This window comes from Hypanus sabinus, chromosome 10 (assembly GCF_030144855.1).
Source record: "Hypanus sabinus isolate sHypSab1 chromosome 10, sHypSab1.hap1, whole genome shotgun sequence".
Lineage (NCBI taxonomy): Eukaryota > Metazoa > Chordata > Chondrichthyes > Myliobatiformes > Dasyatidae > Hypanus > Hypanus sabinus.
Window position 1 is genome coordinate 130,228,876 of NC_082715.1, and position 17,761 is coordinate 130,246,636.

Sequence of the window (17,761 nt, forward strand, 5' to 3'; positions counted from 1 at the left end):
AAGATCCAGTGAGTGGCAGTTTTGTGGGCAAAAGTGCTTTGTTAATGAGAGAGGTCTCAGGAGAATGGCCAGACTGGTTCAAGCTGACAGAAATGCAACTGTAACTCAAATAACGACAGTTACAACAGTGGTGTGCAGAAAATGCATCTGTGAATGCACAACATGTCAAACCTTGAAGTAGATGGGTTACAGCAGCAGAAGACTATGCTGAGTTCCACTCCTATACCAAAGAAAGTGATCACTGAGTGTACAATGATTTAATTATAGATGTGTTTTAATGGTATTGACAAGTATGTCATAGGTTGGAAAGAAGCAAAGTAATAAGTGAAATACATATTGGGATTTTTAAAAGGGTGATGTACAAAGAATTGCTTTGTGAGATATATGTCCATGACATTACAGGAAATGTATAAGCAAGGATAGCAAACAGCAAGAAGCAGCAAGTCTAAATCATTTTTAGAAAGACAACTGAAAACCAGGTAGGGATGTCATAGGGATTGGTGAAGAGACCATAGATATTTCCACAGCTGCTGATTTAGAGGAAGAAAGTGAATGTACTAAGGGCAATACCAAAGTAGGTTTGGAAGGCAACCTGTGAGGAGGTACAAGCAATTTACAGAGCAGAATTGATAATTAAAGTAGTTAGCAACAAGTTGTCAATGTAATATAACGTGAAGTTAAAGGAAAGAATGGTATAACAGATTCTTATTTTGCCAAAGAAAAACTGTAGAACTCCTTAACATAGGGTGACCTGAAGGTCCTTAGGCATGAAACATAAAGCTAACATATGGATATAGCAGGTATAAGGCTAATTGAATGCTGGGTTTCATTTGAAGAAAGCTAGGATATGAAAGTACAGAAATCTTACTACAATGTACAAAGCATCAGCGAGAACACATTTTAACTTTTATGTTCATTTTAGGTTGTCTTATTACAGGAGAAGAGTTAGTAGAAGAATTAGTATGGAAAGATTGTCTTATGAGGATGGTTAAATGGATTGGTTCAGTATTCATTGGGACTTAGAAGAATGAGAGGTGATCTTGTTGAAATATATAAGCTTCTTGGGGAACTGGATGGGATAAACGTGGGAAGCATGTTTACCTTCAGAAAGCATTGTCTCAGATAAGGCACACTTCTGAGGATAAACTTATTTTCTCAAAATGGCTGCAAACTTTTGGACTTCCTTGTCCAGAAAGTAATGGAAGCTGAATCTTTGAATATAGTCAATTCTGAGATGAATAGATTTTTTTAAATCTGTAAGGGATTAAAGTTTATGGAGATAGGGTGGAAAAATGAAGTTGAAGAAACTTGGATCTGCTCTTTTATTGTGTGACAGAGCAGACTCAAAAGTGCAGATCCAACTAAATGTTGTATCATCTACTTGGATGACTTACTTATACATCTACATGGATTTATGGTCTGGCACCCATATTATATTTCCCTAAGGGCCTTCTCTTGGGTGAGACAATAGGCATTACAATTTAGTTTGAACTAAAACTTTTATTTCAGTTCTGTTTAAACCTTCAGCTAAACTAGAAAGGATCATAGATAATAAATTAACATTGATTTTGCAGTTTCTGCATAGCTGAAGCATTATTACATATCTAAGTGATTTCTATTATACCTAGGTTTTCAGAAGCATTTTAGAAGGAGCCACATCAAAGGTTATTGCAGAAAATGAAGGCTGTAGTGTAGGAATTAACACATTGGCTTGCTGACATAAACATAGGTTAGTTATAAATGAAGATTTTTCAGAATGACAAAGTGTTATAGGTGGTACGTGACAGTTATTAAAGCTAGGACCTTGACTTTTTATGTATACCTTCATTACTTGAATAAAGACGAGAAAGGTGCAGGTGCTAAATTTCTTGATGATGATAGTTAGGAAAGTAAATTGTGAAGAGGACATAATAAAACTATAGGGAGATGTGAGAAGATTAAGTAACTAGTATCTGGAAATGGAATATTGTGGGAAAATGCTGTCCATTTTGCAAAAAATAAAACATATTATCCAAATAATGAAAGATCGCGGAGTTCTGCTGTGGCTGTATCAGTGCCTGATTTGAAAAAAAAATCCATAATATATGTACAGAAGTTACATGAGTTAAAACACAGGCCCTTCAACAAGAAGAAGGCTCATTTAGATCCTATTTTTAAAAAGTGATGTCAGAGTTGCATAACAGGATAAAAAACAAAACATTCATTACAGTTAAGATGTTTGAATGCATCCTAGCCAAGAGACATTTTAGAAATAGTCAACAAGTTTATTATTCCTCTGAATTCTTAGATATTTTCACATAACTTTAAAAGTGGTTTACTCTTTCAGGTGCTGGACTTGTCCCAGCTTATACAGCCACATCAAGAGAGACTGAAGTTGGAGAATATTGAAATGGTTCGAATGGAAACATTGCAATCAGCAATAGCCACAGTTAAAAATAAACTGGAAAAGGAGATGCCAGAGCGTATTCAAGGTAATTAACAAAAAAAGTTAATTTTTAAACACAATGCCAACTTTCAGTTTTCCAGTGATTTTTTGTTTTAATTGTACTCCCAATATGTTCTTTTCTAACTTCATAATTAATTGTTTCTTTTTCCGCCAGTTCCTGTATTTGCTAAAAGTATTGACCACTTGTTTCACAGTCCTAATCAACTTCAAATTCACTACTTCAACATTGTTTGCATACTGGTACCAGTCATAATGATGTGAAGTTACTAGTTATTTGATATGGGGACAGAGATGTTTTGAAGTTGCGGACTGATATATTTCACCTTTATCTCTTTATCTCTCCATCCAATGTTCATCTCAGGCACATCTCAAAGTGGTCTGACCTCACATGAAGTACTGCATGCAATTCTGAAGGATGTGGTAGCACTAGGGAGGGTGCAGAGGAGATTCAGTAGGTTTTTGCCTGGGGTGGAATATTTTAGTTGTGAGAAGAGATGAGAGAGGGTAGGTCTTTTTCTCCAGAGTGGAGAAGGTTAAGAGGGGAATGACTGAGCTATATAAAATGATGAAGGATATAGATAAGGTGGACTGTGGAAATCTTTTCTCCGAATCAGACGTGAATGAATCTAGAGTACATAGATTTGGGGTAAGCGGTAAGAGATTTAGAGGGATCTTTTTCAGCCAGAGAGTTGTGGGTACTGAAATGCATTACCAGAAAGAATGGAGGAAGCAGAGTCACTGAGAGCATTTAAGAGTTGTCTAGATGAGTGTTTCAGTCACTTAAACATTGAAGACTATGGGTCTAGAGCTAGAAGATGGGATATGGTTGGATAGGTACACATTGCTTAGCATGGGTAGAGTGGCCTGTTCCATGCTCTGTGAATCTGTGACTCAATATCTTCATATTTGTTTCATTATGTGTTTTGATTTCTTTTGTTTTACTTCATCATTGTTTTGAAAGCTAGCTTAGACATTTATTTAGTAAACTTACTTTTAATATTGTCAAAGCTTAGTAATTCCAGGATTATGATATCGACAATATTTTTGATACAAAATGCAAGGAATCTATTTCTTTAACTGGAAAATTCTCAGATGAAACCATGCTTTTTCCCTCACACATTTTTCATTTCATTCTATGCATCATGTTAAAAAGATTACATTTTACCTAGAGACAAGGTCTTCTTATCAGTGATAAATATTTTTACAATTATTTCCCAGCAGAGGCAGATCCTTTGTCAATTGATGTTATAAATGAAGAGGGAGTTCAAAGTCCAAGAGCTGATAGTAATAAAGGTACAGTTACAGTATAGCAAAAAACATTTTTTGTGAATGCTTTCCTATGTTTTCATAGAGCATCTCAAATTCCATTGACACTTGACTTTCTGTGACCCAGAACAGTGAAGTAACACTACTCAAGGAATGACGTCCAGAGTAACTTAAGAACTTAAGAAATAGAAGAGGACTAGGCCATTCAGATCTGTAAAAAAAAAAGATAAACACTAATTAAACTATCACAGCTCATTAAAAATAATTAAAACAAAAATAGAATTAAGATGGTTAAGTAAATACACAAAAAATGATTCAAGAATATTGTAATTATTCAAGACCTACCATTATCTATTGCAACTATTTCCTTCCAATGAAACAGACAGAGATTCTCTTCTTATTCCAATGTACTGGTAATCTTTTCAATTTTGTGCCTTCTAATTGGACTTCATGAAGAGTCAAGCAGCAGAAAGCAATTGTAGAAAATCTGGTGAGCTGTTTACTGGCGACAAGTACATCCTTTCACAAATGGAAATCTTGATTTTTCTGTCTGTTAAGTATGAAACATTCCAAATTTCTGGATCATATGAATATACTTGTGTTTGTCATGTTTTTAAAAGGACTGTTAAAAGAAGCAATTAACAAAGAAAAGAAATTAATGAATTAATAATTAATTTTAATAGATTAATTTTGCCTATTGCAGTGAAAAATCAATCTCAATTTTTTTTTTAAAAGTGCAAGTAAATTATATTATCCTTGGATTCAGAACAAGCTAATGTGAACAAAAGTCATTTTTGTTATGTCATTTATTTAACTCAACAGTACACATGTTAAACATCCAATTTTTTTAGTCTGTCCTCATGAAATTAAATCAGGGCTTAAACATGAGAAATTCTGCAGATGCTGGAAATCCAAAGCAACACACACAGAATACTGGAGGAACTCAGCAGATCAGGCAGCAAATTAGATCTGTTGCTTTTTTAAAAAATAATTTGATATAAATTAATTGCCATTAATGCACTCAATTAAGGGGAATGCATTGATCTGATTGCTCAAGCCTAAAACCAAAAACAAAAAAATTATAATTAAAAATAAATATTCTATCTGTGCTGGTGAAAGAGAAGTGACAAGAGCAACTGAGGAAAGGAGAGAGTAGGAGTGGTCAGGGAAGTGTCCAAAGACATGGAAAAAAATGAGTGCCAGATTTCTTCCAGGTACAGTATCCAGATCAGGCACCTAGTTATCAGTAAGATTCACTCTTTGGACACTGACTCAGGGCATCACCGGTTCTGTGGCAATTTCCCTGTTACAGGAATTGGTAGTAATTCACTCTGGGTTTACAGATTTGCCTAATTAGGATTAATCTGATTAATCTGATTAAAACAGATAAAACCCTCACCTGTCTATCTAAACTACCTCTGCCTCTTCCATAAGTTTTTGCCCTTATCCATGGGCTCCTCACTCCTTTCCCTTTGCAATATATTAATATTTTTAAAAAATCTTACTGTGAAGACTAAACAGTAAATATTGTTGATAATAGTAGGGTGGAGGATATTGCAAAAAAATTGAGTATGTTCAACAGACCTGATTAGGTAAATCTCTCAAAGTTGAAAGTAAATTTATTATCAAAGTATGTATATGTCACCATATACTACCCTGAGGCTCTTTTTTCATAGATAGAAACACAATAGAATCAATGAAAAACTACATACAAAGAAACAAAGATTTACAAGCAACCAATGCATATAAGAAGACAAATGGCAATTACAAAAAAAAAATAAATACATACATATATAAGTAAATAATATTGAGAACATAAGGTTTAGAGTCCTTGAAAGTGAGTCCATAGGTTGTAGAATGGTACAGTGTTGAGATGAGTGAAGTTATCCATGCTGGTTCAGGAGCTTCATAGTTGAGGGTAATAACTGTTCTTGAACCTAGTGGTGTGGGACCTAAGGCTTTTGTACTTCCTTCCTGATGACAGCTGACAAAAGAGAGCATGGCCTGGATAGTGGGAGTCCTTGATGATGGATACTGCTTTTTTGTGGCTGCCTTCCTTATAGATATATTCCATGATGGGGCAGTCCTTTCCTGGGCTGTATTCACTACATTTTGTAGGATTTTTCATTCATGGGTGTTGGTTTCCATCCCAGGCCATGATATAACCAGTCAGGATACTTTTCACTGTCAAAGCTTCAGATGACATACTGAAGAAAGTAGAGGTGTTGTTGTGCTTTCATTGTAATGGCACTTACATGCTGGTCCCAGGATAGATCCTCTAAAATGATAACTTGCCAATGAATTTCTGGGGCTTGTAATTGAAAATACAAAAAAAAAGAATAGTAACTGCAGGGACTGAAACTCTGAAATAAACTGAGAAAATGTGCTGTAGATTACTGTGATTCTCTGAAATGCTGGAAACATTCAGCAGGTTAAACAGCAAAGTAAAACAAAGTTAACATTTCAGGTTGGAGACCTCCATCAGAACTGAAAAGACCATAATGAGAGAAAAATAGTTTGCATAAAAGTGCATTGTGGGTGAAAAATAGATGGACTGGACAAAAGGAATGTCCCTGATGGGATGAGCCCAAATGTATCCTGAGGATAAGATGTAAATGAGTTAATTAACCAGCTAGTTAATGAGGTCACTTGGGATGGAGTGTGGTGGTTCTTTGTTCAGAACAGTAGTTACTGAGTGTGACATAAACAAAGGAATGTAGGAGTTTGGAAAATGCAGAGTGGCAGGTCAGACTATGCTAGTTGAGGAAAAACAAGAGAGTCAATATTACAGTATCAGTCTTGGTTTGTACTGTTACAAACAGAGAACATGATTTTCTTGCATTTGATTTCCCTAATGCAGGGAAGAGCACATCATGGCACCAAATATAATAAAAATCCATAAGGGTGCAATGTGTCCAGAGAGAAGATGAGATGGTGTTTCTCAAGCCAACATTGGGGTTTGTTATAACTATGAAGGAGGCCACAAAAGGGTAAGCTAGAATGGGAATGAAATACAGAACTCGAATAGTAGACAACAGGAATTTCAAGGTCACCTATGTGAGCTGAACATATATGCCCTTCAATGTCATAATCCAATCCAAATTGTCTTTGGTTTGTCCAATGCATTTGGCGCTCATTGTGAATACTGAATGCTGTAAGTTAGACTGGAAGAACTACAAGTTAAGTGCTGCTTCACCTGTAAAGACTGGCTGGAAAATTATCATCAGTCAGGCAGGAGAGAGAAAAACTGAGTTAATATTACCAATTAATAGCTTGCAGCATAACCAACCACATCTGATACAAACAGAGAAAGCTTTTGAATTGAATATTGGGAGATTTCAAGCTTAACTTATATTGGTAGAGTTTGGTAGATAAGCCAGACTGCAAGTGGTTTGGAGAATTAAAGTGATAAGCAACTAGTTCCTCAAGGTCACTCATGGGCTGAACATGTGTGCTCTCCACAGTGAACACCCAATCTGCATTTCCCAAAGTTGGATGATATAATTAGATCATTATATTAAAGAAGTTTTTTTTCAATTGAAGCATTCAAATAATCAGTTTTCTGTTGTTGCTGTTGAATTACAATAAGAATATATATAGAAATAAATAGAGCAAAAAGAGAGCAAAATAGTGAGGTACTGGATTTATGGACCATTCAGCAATATGATGTTAGAGGGGAAGAAGTTGATCCATTGAGTGTGTGTCTTCAGACTCCTGTACTTCCTCATTGATGGTAGTAAGGAGAAGAGGACGTGCCGTGGATGGTGAGAATCTTTCATGGTGGACATCACCTTTTGAAGATGCCCCTGATGGTGGGGAGGCTAGCTGGGAACCATGTTGGAGCTAGCTGAATTTACAGTATAAAAAATCTGCAGCTTGTTCTGACACAGTGCATTGGTGTCTCCATACCAGCTGGTCAGAATGCTCTCCATGGTACATCTGTAGAAATTTGCTGGAGTCTGTTAACATACCAAATCTCCCCAAGCTCCCAATGAAATATAGCTTTTGGTGTGCACTCTTTGTAATTGCATCAATGCTTTGGACATTATATAAGTATATGTAAACAACATCTAAAAATAATGAATATATTTTAATAGCAAATATTAAAATATTTTAATTTGCAAAGTTGAATCCAACATAAATTGAAAAAGAACAAAGTAAAAGTTAAAGTTGCATTTATTGTCATACACACAGGTAATACGTGTATGCGCTGATGCAATGCAGAACTTTCTTGCAGCAACATTACAAGTACATATTGATATTGGTGTTGGTTATTGTCACATGAAACAAGATCCAGTGAAAAGCTCTTGTGTACATTTATACAGATCAAACTATTACACAGAGTACTGAGCTGTAAAACAGGAACAATGCAGAATGAAGTGTAAAAGCTACCAAAAAAGTGTGGTGCAGATAAACGATAAAATGCAAGATCATAACTGGGTAGATTTTGAGGACAGGATTCATCAAAACATACAAGAGGTTCATGCAAGAGTCTGATTAACAGTGGGATAGAAGCTGTCCTTGATCCTAGCGGTACAGTACGTGCTTTCAGTACATAGCATCATAAAAGCAGCATTGACAAGAAAAACATATATAAAACACAAGTTTTACAAGGAAGAACAAAATTAGGACAAAGAAATTTCATTGCAGTGCAAAATGACCACAGTGTTGCTAAACTGTAGTGATTAAGCTTTGGCCAGTTGGTTCAGGAACTGAAAGATTGAATGGAAATACCTGTTATTGAACCTGTTGGTGTCGGGTTTCAAGCTTCTGTACCTAATGCCCAATAGTAACTGTAATAAGAAGGCGTGACCTGGATGGTGGGATCTTGGTTCATAAATATGCACTATGCTCTGCAGCTTTTTTGTCCAATGTATTGTATTTGAAAGTATTAATATTATGTAATTCTAACTGTTTCCATTGTTGTATCTGATTTTTTAAACATAAGACCCTGCTGCGAATGAAACATCATTAAACGAGATCACTGAAGATCCATATCTACCAATTGCAGAAGACATGTCAGCAGTATCTGTAAACCCTGGTAGGTAAACATTTCAATGAATGATAATATTCTTATTAATTTCTGTAGCTTGTTTCTTTAATGCATATTTAGCATCTGTACTAAACGTTCTTCTTCCTCCCATTTGTTAACATAGTAGTTTCTAATCTCCATTTTAATATTTGATATTTATCTTTATTCACACTTGTTCAATTGTCTGTTATTTTGTTTCCATCCATTTGTTAATTTGTGCAGAAGTATTATCAAAAATGTAATAAGAAGAAGTCAAGCACAAATGAGAAAAGCATCTTTGAAGTATCTAAAGAGTTCACAATGGTTATGGTATATTGAAAGAATATAAGCTCCTGATCCACTTTTGTTCAATAAATCATCTCAGGACATACAAATCTGATGTAAAAATACACAATCTTTGTTCTGTCATACTTTACACATATTTTTTTTAAAAATCATAACTGAAAACATATTGCATTAACAATTTATTTGTAATTTTGAATAGTTGCAATTTCTGAAGTGTGTGAATATATGTGAATTGCTTGTTCTTTAGATGCCATAAAAACAGCAGTTGAAGAAGTGACTGAGGATCATCCAGATGTAAAGGCAATTGTAAATGAGGCTGTTGAGAAGGCATTACAGGCTCCTGTGGAATTGCCAATTAGTACCTACATGGATGTATTGGCAAAAGCTATTTCAGAGGTAAAACTGCATATTGCTGAAAAGCTAGTTTATTTCATTTAAGCACATAAGAAATATTTTGGAAGGATTGAGCTATAGCAGAGGATAAGGAAATGTTCAAAGTTTATAAGAACTTCAGGGCTAGATGTTCGAGCACATACAATCAGTAGCCAGATAGAAACAAGGGGTCTTCTTTGGTAAGCTCCCTCCAGCCCCCCATTCCAGCATCATAGTCCGATTTACTCTCTGAGCTCCTTCACATCCCGATGACTCTACACACTCAGGAGGCTCTGGTGCAGCAGGCAACTTTCTAGACTGGACTCTGTGTGTACAGCTTTGATCTCCTACCGATACTGCCTCTCACCTCTTCTGCATCTCAGCCATTGACATACATCCCTTGAGGTCTGGGATGATCAGAGCACTCACATTGCCTGTGCAAGTGAGCATCAAAGAGCATCCAATTCTTCCTGATCAACTCACCCAGCACTCTTCTCTTCTGAGATTACCCCTGGCTCTCCACTCACAACCCTCAATTTGTCTGGTCATCCAGTTTACTGCTGAGTTGGACCCCACCTGCTGCAACAACAGTTGACTTCACCCTGTAAATCTGTGAAAACGGAGGAAACCCTCGACGTCGCCTAATTCCCATAGGAATACCGTGACTGATCCATCGTTTTCTGTAAGAGGGAAACCTCACAGACTACAATACTGCACAATCAACCTCTCCTGTGCACCACCCCATGCTGAGGTCAACTGTTCTTCATCTCCCTTCCTGAGACCCAAGCTGTGAATGACTTTGCCAAAGCACTACAGCACAATTTCGTTTGCCCATTCCAGTCTCCAGCCAGTGCAGGATTCTTCTTTGTTAAAAAGAAAGATGGGGGTCTTCATTCCTGCATCGACTACTCAACAAAATCACTATTAAGAGCCACTACCTTCTCCCTTTGAATATAGCGCATTTGAAACACTCTGTGGGGCCCAGTTCTTCACCAAGCTGGATCTACAGAGAACATACAACCTGATCTGCATCTGTCAGGGATGAATGGAAGACTACGTTTATAACACTCAGTTGCCACTACAAGTGCTTGGTGATTATATTCAGACTTTCCAACAGTTCAGCTATTTTACAAGCCTTCATTAGCAAAATTACATGAGACATGCTACACATCTTTGTCATCTTTGATGACATCTTCATCTTCTCCAAGGACCCCACCCCCCAAGACCATGTCTGTCACATCCATTCAATACTTCAGCATCTTCTTGAAAGGCAACTATACTGCAGGTTAGAAAAATATCAGTTCCTCAAACCAATCATTTCCTTCCTGGGTTACGTCCTTTCACCCCAAGGCTAGAGAAAGTGTGCGCCATTGTTGAATGGCCTGACTGAGCTCCTTCAAACAGCTACAGTGCTTCTTGAGCTTCATCAACTCTTACCACCATTTCATCTGAAACTACAGTCGCTCTACTCACTTCCTTCACCATGTCACCTGCCTCACAGATATGCTGGTCTGGTGCTGTGGACTACACTTTCAAGGAGTTCAAGAGATGCTTCACCACCGTTCTCATCCTCTGCTATCTGAACCATTTTGGACCTTTTATGGTAAAGGTAGATTCATCTGATGTTGGCGCCGGGGCCATCTCTCCCACTGAGGATCGAATGGGAAGACACACCCATGTGCCGCCTTCTTGCACAAATTCAACTCTACTTTGCTATTATGGAGTATGGGACAGGGAGCTTCACACCATTAAATGGGCCTTGGAGGAATGGAGACATTGGCTGATTAGAAACACTGAGCCCTTCCTGATATGAGCTGACCACCAGAATATCATATCCATACAACAGACCTGCCCATTCAACCCACATCAGGCTTGCACAAAGTACACTGCAGATGCTGTGGTCAAGTCAAGACGTACAAACAAGCTGGATGTTACGGATACTGCCTGACCTGCTGAGTTCATCCATCTTGTTTGTATGTCCACATCAGGCTTGTTGGTCCTCTGCTTCAAGCAATTCAACTTTACCATCACCTACCAACCTACCTCCGAGACAACCAAGGTGGATGCCCAGCTGAAATAGATATTGACCTCCAGCCCAACATTCTATCCTTCCAGATCCTCATCCCAAACATCTGGATCCTTGAGAACTAGATTCATTAGGCCCTACAACATGAGCCTGCTCTGGCCAATACCCTTGACAATTGTACATAAGTATTCACAGTATTGCACTCTGAGGCTCTCCAGAGGGCCCACTCCTCACCCTTCTCTGGCTGTGGGTTTTCTGCAACACTGGTTCTGGTGGTCCACCATGATTGCAGATGCTGCCTGCCCTCAATGTGCCCAGTCCAATTCCTCCAACCAGTGGCCCTTTGGAATTCTGCAGCCCCTACCAGTCCCTTGACACCTGTGGTGCCAAATCACAGATTTCATCACTGGTTTGCCATCTTTAGAAGAGGTCACAGTGATCATGACAGCATTTGACCTTCTACACCATGAGAGACTGGTCTTTGTTCCTGAGTTTTCTAACTGATATGTAGAAATACAATGAAATTTCCTGTAGCTTATGGCATGTTTCTGGGAAGCTTATGTGATTCTTTTATTCTCAGGCAGTGTAAGGGGTAAGGATTATACCCTTTATCCTAAGCTCCTCATTTTTCTCCTCATTACAGCTAAGTTGTGATGTGCCAGAATGAAGTTCTGTGGTCTAGATATTCTGGGGTCACTCTCCACCACTCTCCAGACATGGTCAGATGTTTCATCATCTGGGACATTCAACACAATTTTGCTTTAGTGAGAGATGAGCCCTTCCACCAAGGACTCAAGCAGGAAGAGTAGCAGATACAGGATCAGAAAGAGGGGCTGTAATGGGGCAGATGGCAAAACCAAGCATAATATGGGAAAGTATAAAGTTGAGGATAAGCACTACCGGCAGCAACTTAAATCTGAAGTTTGAGAAAAGGATGATGCGGTTAGACAGAAATTGAAGTGGGACTATCATAAGAAGACTGTGGAGTTTTATTGTATTTTCCCTTGTCTCAAATGGCTGTACCATAAATTATATTTGCTTGAATCTTCAAGGAGGTCTGGAGAACTGAATGGGTTGGGACATGTTAGAGGGAATACAAAGTGGATAAGTGTGAGGTCATCCACATTAGAAAAAAGAAAAGATTCGTATTTTTAAATGGTGTTTGTGTTCAGAGGGACATGAATGGCTTTGTAATTGAGAGATTTAACTACTAACTGTGAACTTCAGCTGATACAATTCAACAATAACAGTGGAAGTTAACACAGTAGTATTTTGGTATTTAATGGATTCTGGTTAATTGGGACAAATCAGTTCTAGTACATTTTGGCCCAATTAAGAGGCTTCCTCAATTAGCCAAAGTTTGATGGAAATAGTTAAAAAGGTAAATTTAAAAAAGACAAACTACCATTTAATTAAGTCACAAATTTTATATATATATATGTGAAAAAAGAGCAAATTAAAACACTACCAATACTACTCTGGTGGTTGTCCATCATATCTGACGATGACAGGGACCTGTGGAGGGGGGGGGGGGGAGAGATCTTTTAAAGCAGAAAATCTGCTGTGCTAGGACAGTTCCACTCTCTTGACCTCTGAGGTCCAGATCCTATGGTATGAATAAACGTCACAACTGGGATATTCCTTGGTGGCAGTGGATGACCATGACTTCTTCCGAGCCTTGTTATGCCCTTTGATCTCCATGTGGCATTGCAGGACCACCTTCCTGGCCATTGGATCTCACTGTAGATCTCATCTGCCAGTTCTGACTTTGCATGTCCCTATCTCATGAAGATATAAGACCTGCTGGCTATCCTCACCTGATTTAGCCTGTCTGTTGAAGTTGTGGGGATCAAAGGTAACATTTAAGACGATTGTTGATACTTCCAAATTCTTTGTAGTTATGAAAATTAAATTATTCCATTGTCACTCCTGGCTGTTTCTGCCATTTCCAATTCTGAATGCTTGAAACCAAAGAGAGCAATATGTCTTACTGCTTAATTCTCACCAACTGTCAGTGATGGAAATCATTGCTTTTTGATCGCAAACTTATGCAACTAATGTTACTTGAGAACTGTTCACTCCAAGCATGACATAGTATCTAACAGCCACACAAGCACACGGACTGATGTTAGTTAGAAATTGTTTGGCAATAGTCTCCTGAGCCATTTCATCAGTATAGTGTCCCAAATAAACAGTGGGAATCCCAGGTATTTTTACAGTTAGTTTTTGTTCTTAAGAGTTATCCCAAATAAGTCAATGGCCCAATTAACTGGAATCCACTGCATTTATTTTATAGGTGCATGAAGAAAGAGAAAAGAGCAATCCTGATCATCCAGTGGCAGGGGGTTGGGTGCTGGATCATTTTCCTGAAACGGTAGATCAATGTAAAGCAATGGTAGAACTAGGTTTAACTCCTGACAACATCTTCCTTTTATTTAATGCAGTGGATGATGGTGAGTATTTAACCAAAGTGATTTTCTTTAGATTCTATCCTTAAAATGTTAGTAAGGACTGTAACATCTCTGGCCAAGTAATTCTTAAGATGGTGCTTTGGTGAAATGTCGTTACAATATCCAGCCAAGTGAGAGGGCACAAGAGTTTGATATTCTACCCTGTACAAATCCCAAAGTATTGTATACAGAAGACTTTGCATAGACCTGCTCACAAATAGTAAATTATACCTTCCACCTGCATCTCCCAGTCTGTGGAAGAGATCAATTGAGTGATCTGGGGAGAAGATTGTGAACATTTAGATAGATAGATAGATAGATACTTTATTCATCCCCAAGGGGAAATTCAACATTTTTCCAGTGTCCCATACACTTATTATAGCAAAACTAATTACATACAGTATTTAACTCAGTATAAAGGAACATTTTAAAAAAGTAGATTTGAAAGAAAAACTTATCTGGAAAGAAATGTACCCTGTACCTTAATGTACCTTATCTAGAAAGAAATTAGATACCCTGGTGGTATCTAATAAGTACCGCAAGAGCAGGGATTTAAGCCACAGTTATGACTTATTTCTACTGTTAAGACTCATTTAAGTTGGAATCGATGCATGCATAGCAGAAGCCTCTATAAGTACAGTATAAGCATTATATACATTGTAATTTTTGGAAGCAGTCAGACATCTGCATTTAACTGCCAATTTTGTTTAGTGCATAGTTTCTAATTATAGAGTTAAGCTGCACAGTAGAATTTTTCAGGCTATTTCTTGTAATGGATATAAACAAAGTAAACAAAATGGAGCTGGAGTAGGCTAACTGATCACCAGATATTGAAATAGTCTTGAAATTGTCTTCTGGCATTTTTCACAAAAGAAATCTCAATATTTAACTCCATATAGGATCTGTTACCAAAGTAGATTTCTGTTTGCCTTCCTGGTTTGTCTTTGCTGTCATAGCTAAGAGGTTTGTCTTCAAGCCCCTCAATATACCACCACATCCACCTCAGAACTAACTAAAATTCACCAGTGTTCCATCTATAATATCTGTTCAGTTTTTCTATTTTCTGCACAAGCTTTGGGCTGAACTTCTGGGTATTTTCTACAACTCTGCTTTTCTTTAGTTATGCTTATATTGTAAGTCCTAATTTTCTTTGTCCATATTCTCTCCTTCTCTAAATTCCCTAATGAACCCAATAACCAGTTTAGCCCTGTTGTGTATTTAATATTTCAGTATTTGAGAAATATTTTAAATATATTGTTTGATTAAGCATTCTTTATTCGCTTAAATAACTTATTACAGGCTATATGTAAAAGTACATGAATGGCATACATTTTTAAGCTGCCACATCATATGCGCACGCCATGCTAAAAATAAAACTAAATGAACATTCTGTACATACCAGAATCAGCCCTGCGTGAACCACGAGGTTTGTAATTTGCTGAGGGATAGATCTCTGAGATTCAGGTATGGTGACCCAGGACTAGACAAGAAGACCAGATGTGACTATCTCAAGAGCAAAGGAACAATTCTGAACAAGGTTGTAGGTTGAACTGGATGCACGTCAAGTCTGGCAGGGTTGTAGGTCATTACTTCCTACTAAGTGAAACCTAACATCATGAACAGCAGATAGTTCCTGCACCCTGCACCTCCCATTTCTACCTACTACCCAAGACCCACAAACCTGCTTGTCCATGTAGATTCACTGTTCAGCTTGTTCCTGTCCATATCTGCATACCTTGATTCTGTCTTAACCTGCCTAGTTCAGTCCCTTCCTACCTATATCTGTGCCACTTCACATGCTCTGGATCTTTTCAATGATCTCAAGTTCCCTGGCCCCCATCATCTTATTTTCACTATGGATGTCCAGTCCCTGTACACCTCCATCCCCCACTAGGAAGGCCTCAAAGCTGTCTGTTTCTTTCTGGGCACCAGACCCAATCAGTTCCCCTTATAGCATATTTTGTTAATATTAATTAATTAAAATGGAATTTGACACTGACTCAGCTGCTTCAGTCATTCCATAAAATAAGTTTGAATGGCATTTTAAAGCAACTAAAATGAAGCCTGCAGATATCCAACTAAGAACTTACACTGCAGAAAAGATAATTCTGTGGGAATGGCATTTATAACAGTGAAATACACAACCAACAACCCAAATTGAATTTTTATGTGGTAAAAACAGGAGGGCCAGCATTGTGGGGACATGATTGGCTGAGACAACTACAACTTGATTGGACATCCATCCACCTCTTACACACCACATCTCCTGCAATAGAGTCAACTGAAAGTCAAATTAAGAAAGGTACCGGATGATGCTACAGCTGTGTTCAAGGATAGCATTTGAAAACTCAAACCATATTAAGGGTAAAATAGAGTTAAATAAAAATGCCACATCCAAGTTTTACAAAGCCTGTCCAATTCCTTATTCTGTGGAAGGCACCAGAAATATGCCAGAAATTCAAGTGTCTGTGCAGAAGTCAGTGTAGTTGGTATTACTAAGGAGAAGGTGATTGGGAAGCTGAAGGGTATGAAGGTAGATATGTCACCTGGACCAGATAGACTATGTTCTGAAAGAGGTAGCTCAAGAGGTTGTGGAGGCATTAGTAATGATTCTTAAAGAATCACTGATTTTGGAGTAGTTCCAGAGTACTGGAAAACTGCAAATGTCACTCAATTCTTAAGAAAGGAGGGGCAAAAGACAGGAAATTATAGGCTGGTTATCCTGACTTCAACACTCGGTCAAATACAGGAGTGTCTTATTAAGGATGAGATTTTGGGATGCTGAGAGGCATGTGATAAAATGGGCCAAAGTCAGCATGGTTTTCTTAAGGGAAATCTTGCCTGACAAAGCTCAAAGTCCAGCTCTGCATCCCCATTATGAGAGGTGGAAATAGGTAAGGTCAGCCAACAGGGCTCTGGTTAAGCTGCGTATGTTGTGTACTGTGGATACAATGGATTACCGAAACATTAATGAACTCCCAACCAGACCATCAACTTTGGATGATGGAGATGGGAGGTCATCAATGGCCTATGCTCCACTCAGAGCTGAGGATCCAAGAAGAAGAAGACAAAGGAGAGTCAGTTGATGTTGTTTACTTGGATTTTCAGGTCTTTGACAAGATATCGCACATGAGGCTGTTAAACAAGATAAGAGCCCATGGTTTACTTGAGAAAAATGATCATGAGTAGAAGATTGGCTGACTGGCAGTGGGCAAAGTGTGCGAATAAAGTGGGCCTTTTCTGGTTGTTTGCCAATGACTATGTTACCCTGCAGGTGTCATTGTATGATTAAATATTTTTCACATTACATGTTAATGATCTGGATGGCAGAAATAGTGGCTTTGTGGCCAGATTTGTGAATGATATTAAGATAGGTGGAAGGGCAGGCCCTGCTGAGGAAGCAGGGAGTCTGCAGAAGGACTTGGGTAGATTAGGAGAACAGGCAAAGAAATGTAGGGAAGTGTATGGTCATACACTTTGGTAGAAGGAATAAAAGCATAGACTATTTTCTAAGTGGGAAGTGAATTCAGAAATTGGAGGTGCAAAGGGACTTTGGAGTCCTAGTGCAGGCTTTCCTAATAGTCAACTTACAGTTTGAGTTGATAGTAAGGAAGGCAAATGCAATGTTAGCATTCATTTTGAGAGGACTAGAATATAAAAGTAAGGATGTAATGCTGAGGCTTTACGTGCTATGGTTTGGACCACATTATGAGTATTGTGTGCATTACTCACTGGAGATTAGAAAAATGGAGGGGGGAATCTCATTGAAACCTACTGAATTTTGAAAGGTCTTCATAGAGTAGTTGTGGAGAGGATGTTTCCGATAGTGAGTGAGTCTAGGAACAGATGTCACAGCCTCAGAACAGAAGGACGTCCTTTTAGAA

At 38.0% G+C, this 17,761-nt stretch overlaps 1 protein-coding gene across 6 annotated transcripts in view; it reads left to right on the forward strand.

Moving 5' to 3' along the window:
• ak9 (adenylate kinase 9) overlaps nt 1–17,761 on the forward strand; it is a 154,525-nt gene that overhangs the window by 45,001 nt on the left and 91,763 nt on the right. For 4 of the 6 annotated variants that reach the window (XM_059982957.1, XM_059982953.1, XM_059982955.1 and 1 more), the window contains exons 13-17: nt 2,327–2,471; nt 3,665–3,739; nt 8,661–8,753; nt 9,277–9,425; nt 13,724–13,880. In XM_059982957.1, the coding sequence (XP_059838940.1) occupies nt 2,327–2,471; nt 3,665–3,739; nt 8,661–8,753; nt 9,277–9,425; nt 13,724–13,880 (619 nt within the window). The remainder of the gene's footprint in view (nt 1–2,326; nt 2,472–3,664; nt 3,740–8,660; nt 8,754–9,276; nt 9,426–13,723; nt 13,881–17,761) is intronic. The other 2 variants (XM_059982954.1, XM_059982956.1) reach the window with 2 other exon arrangements.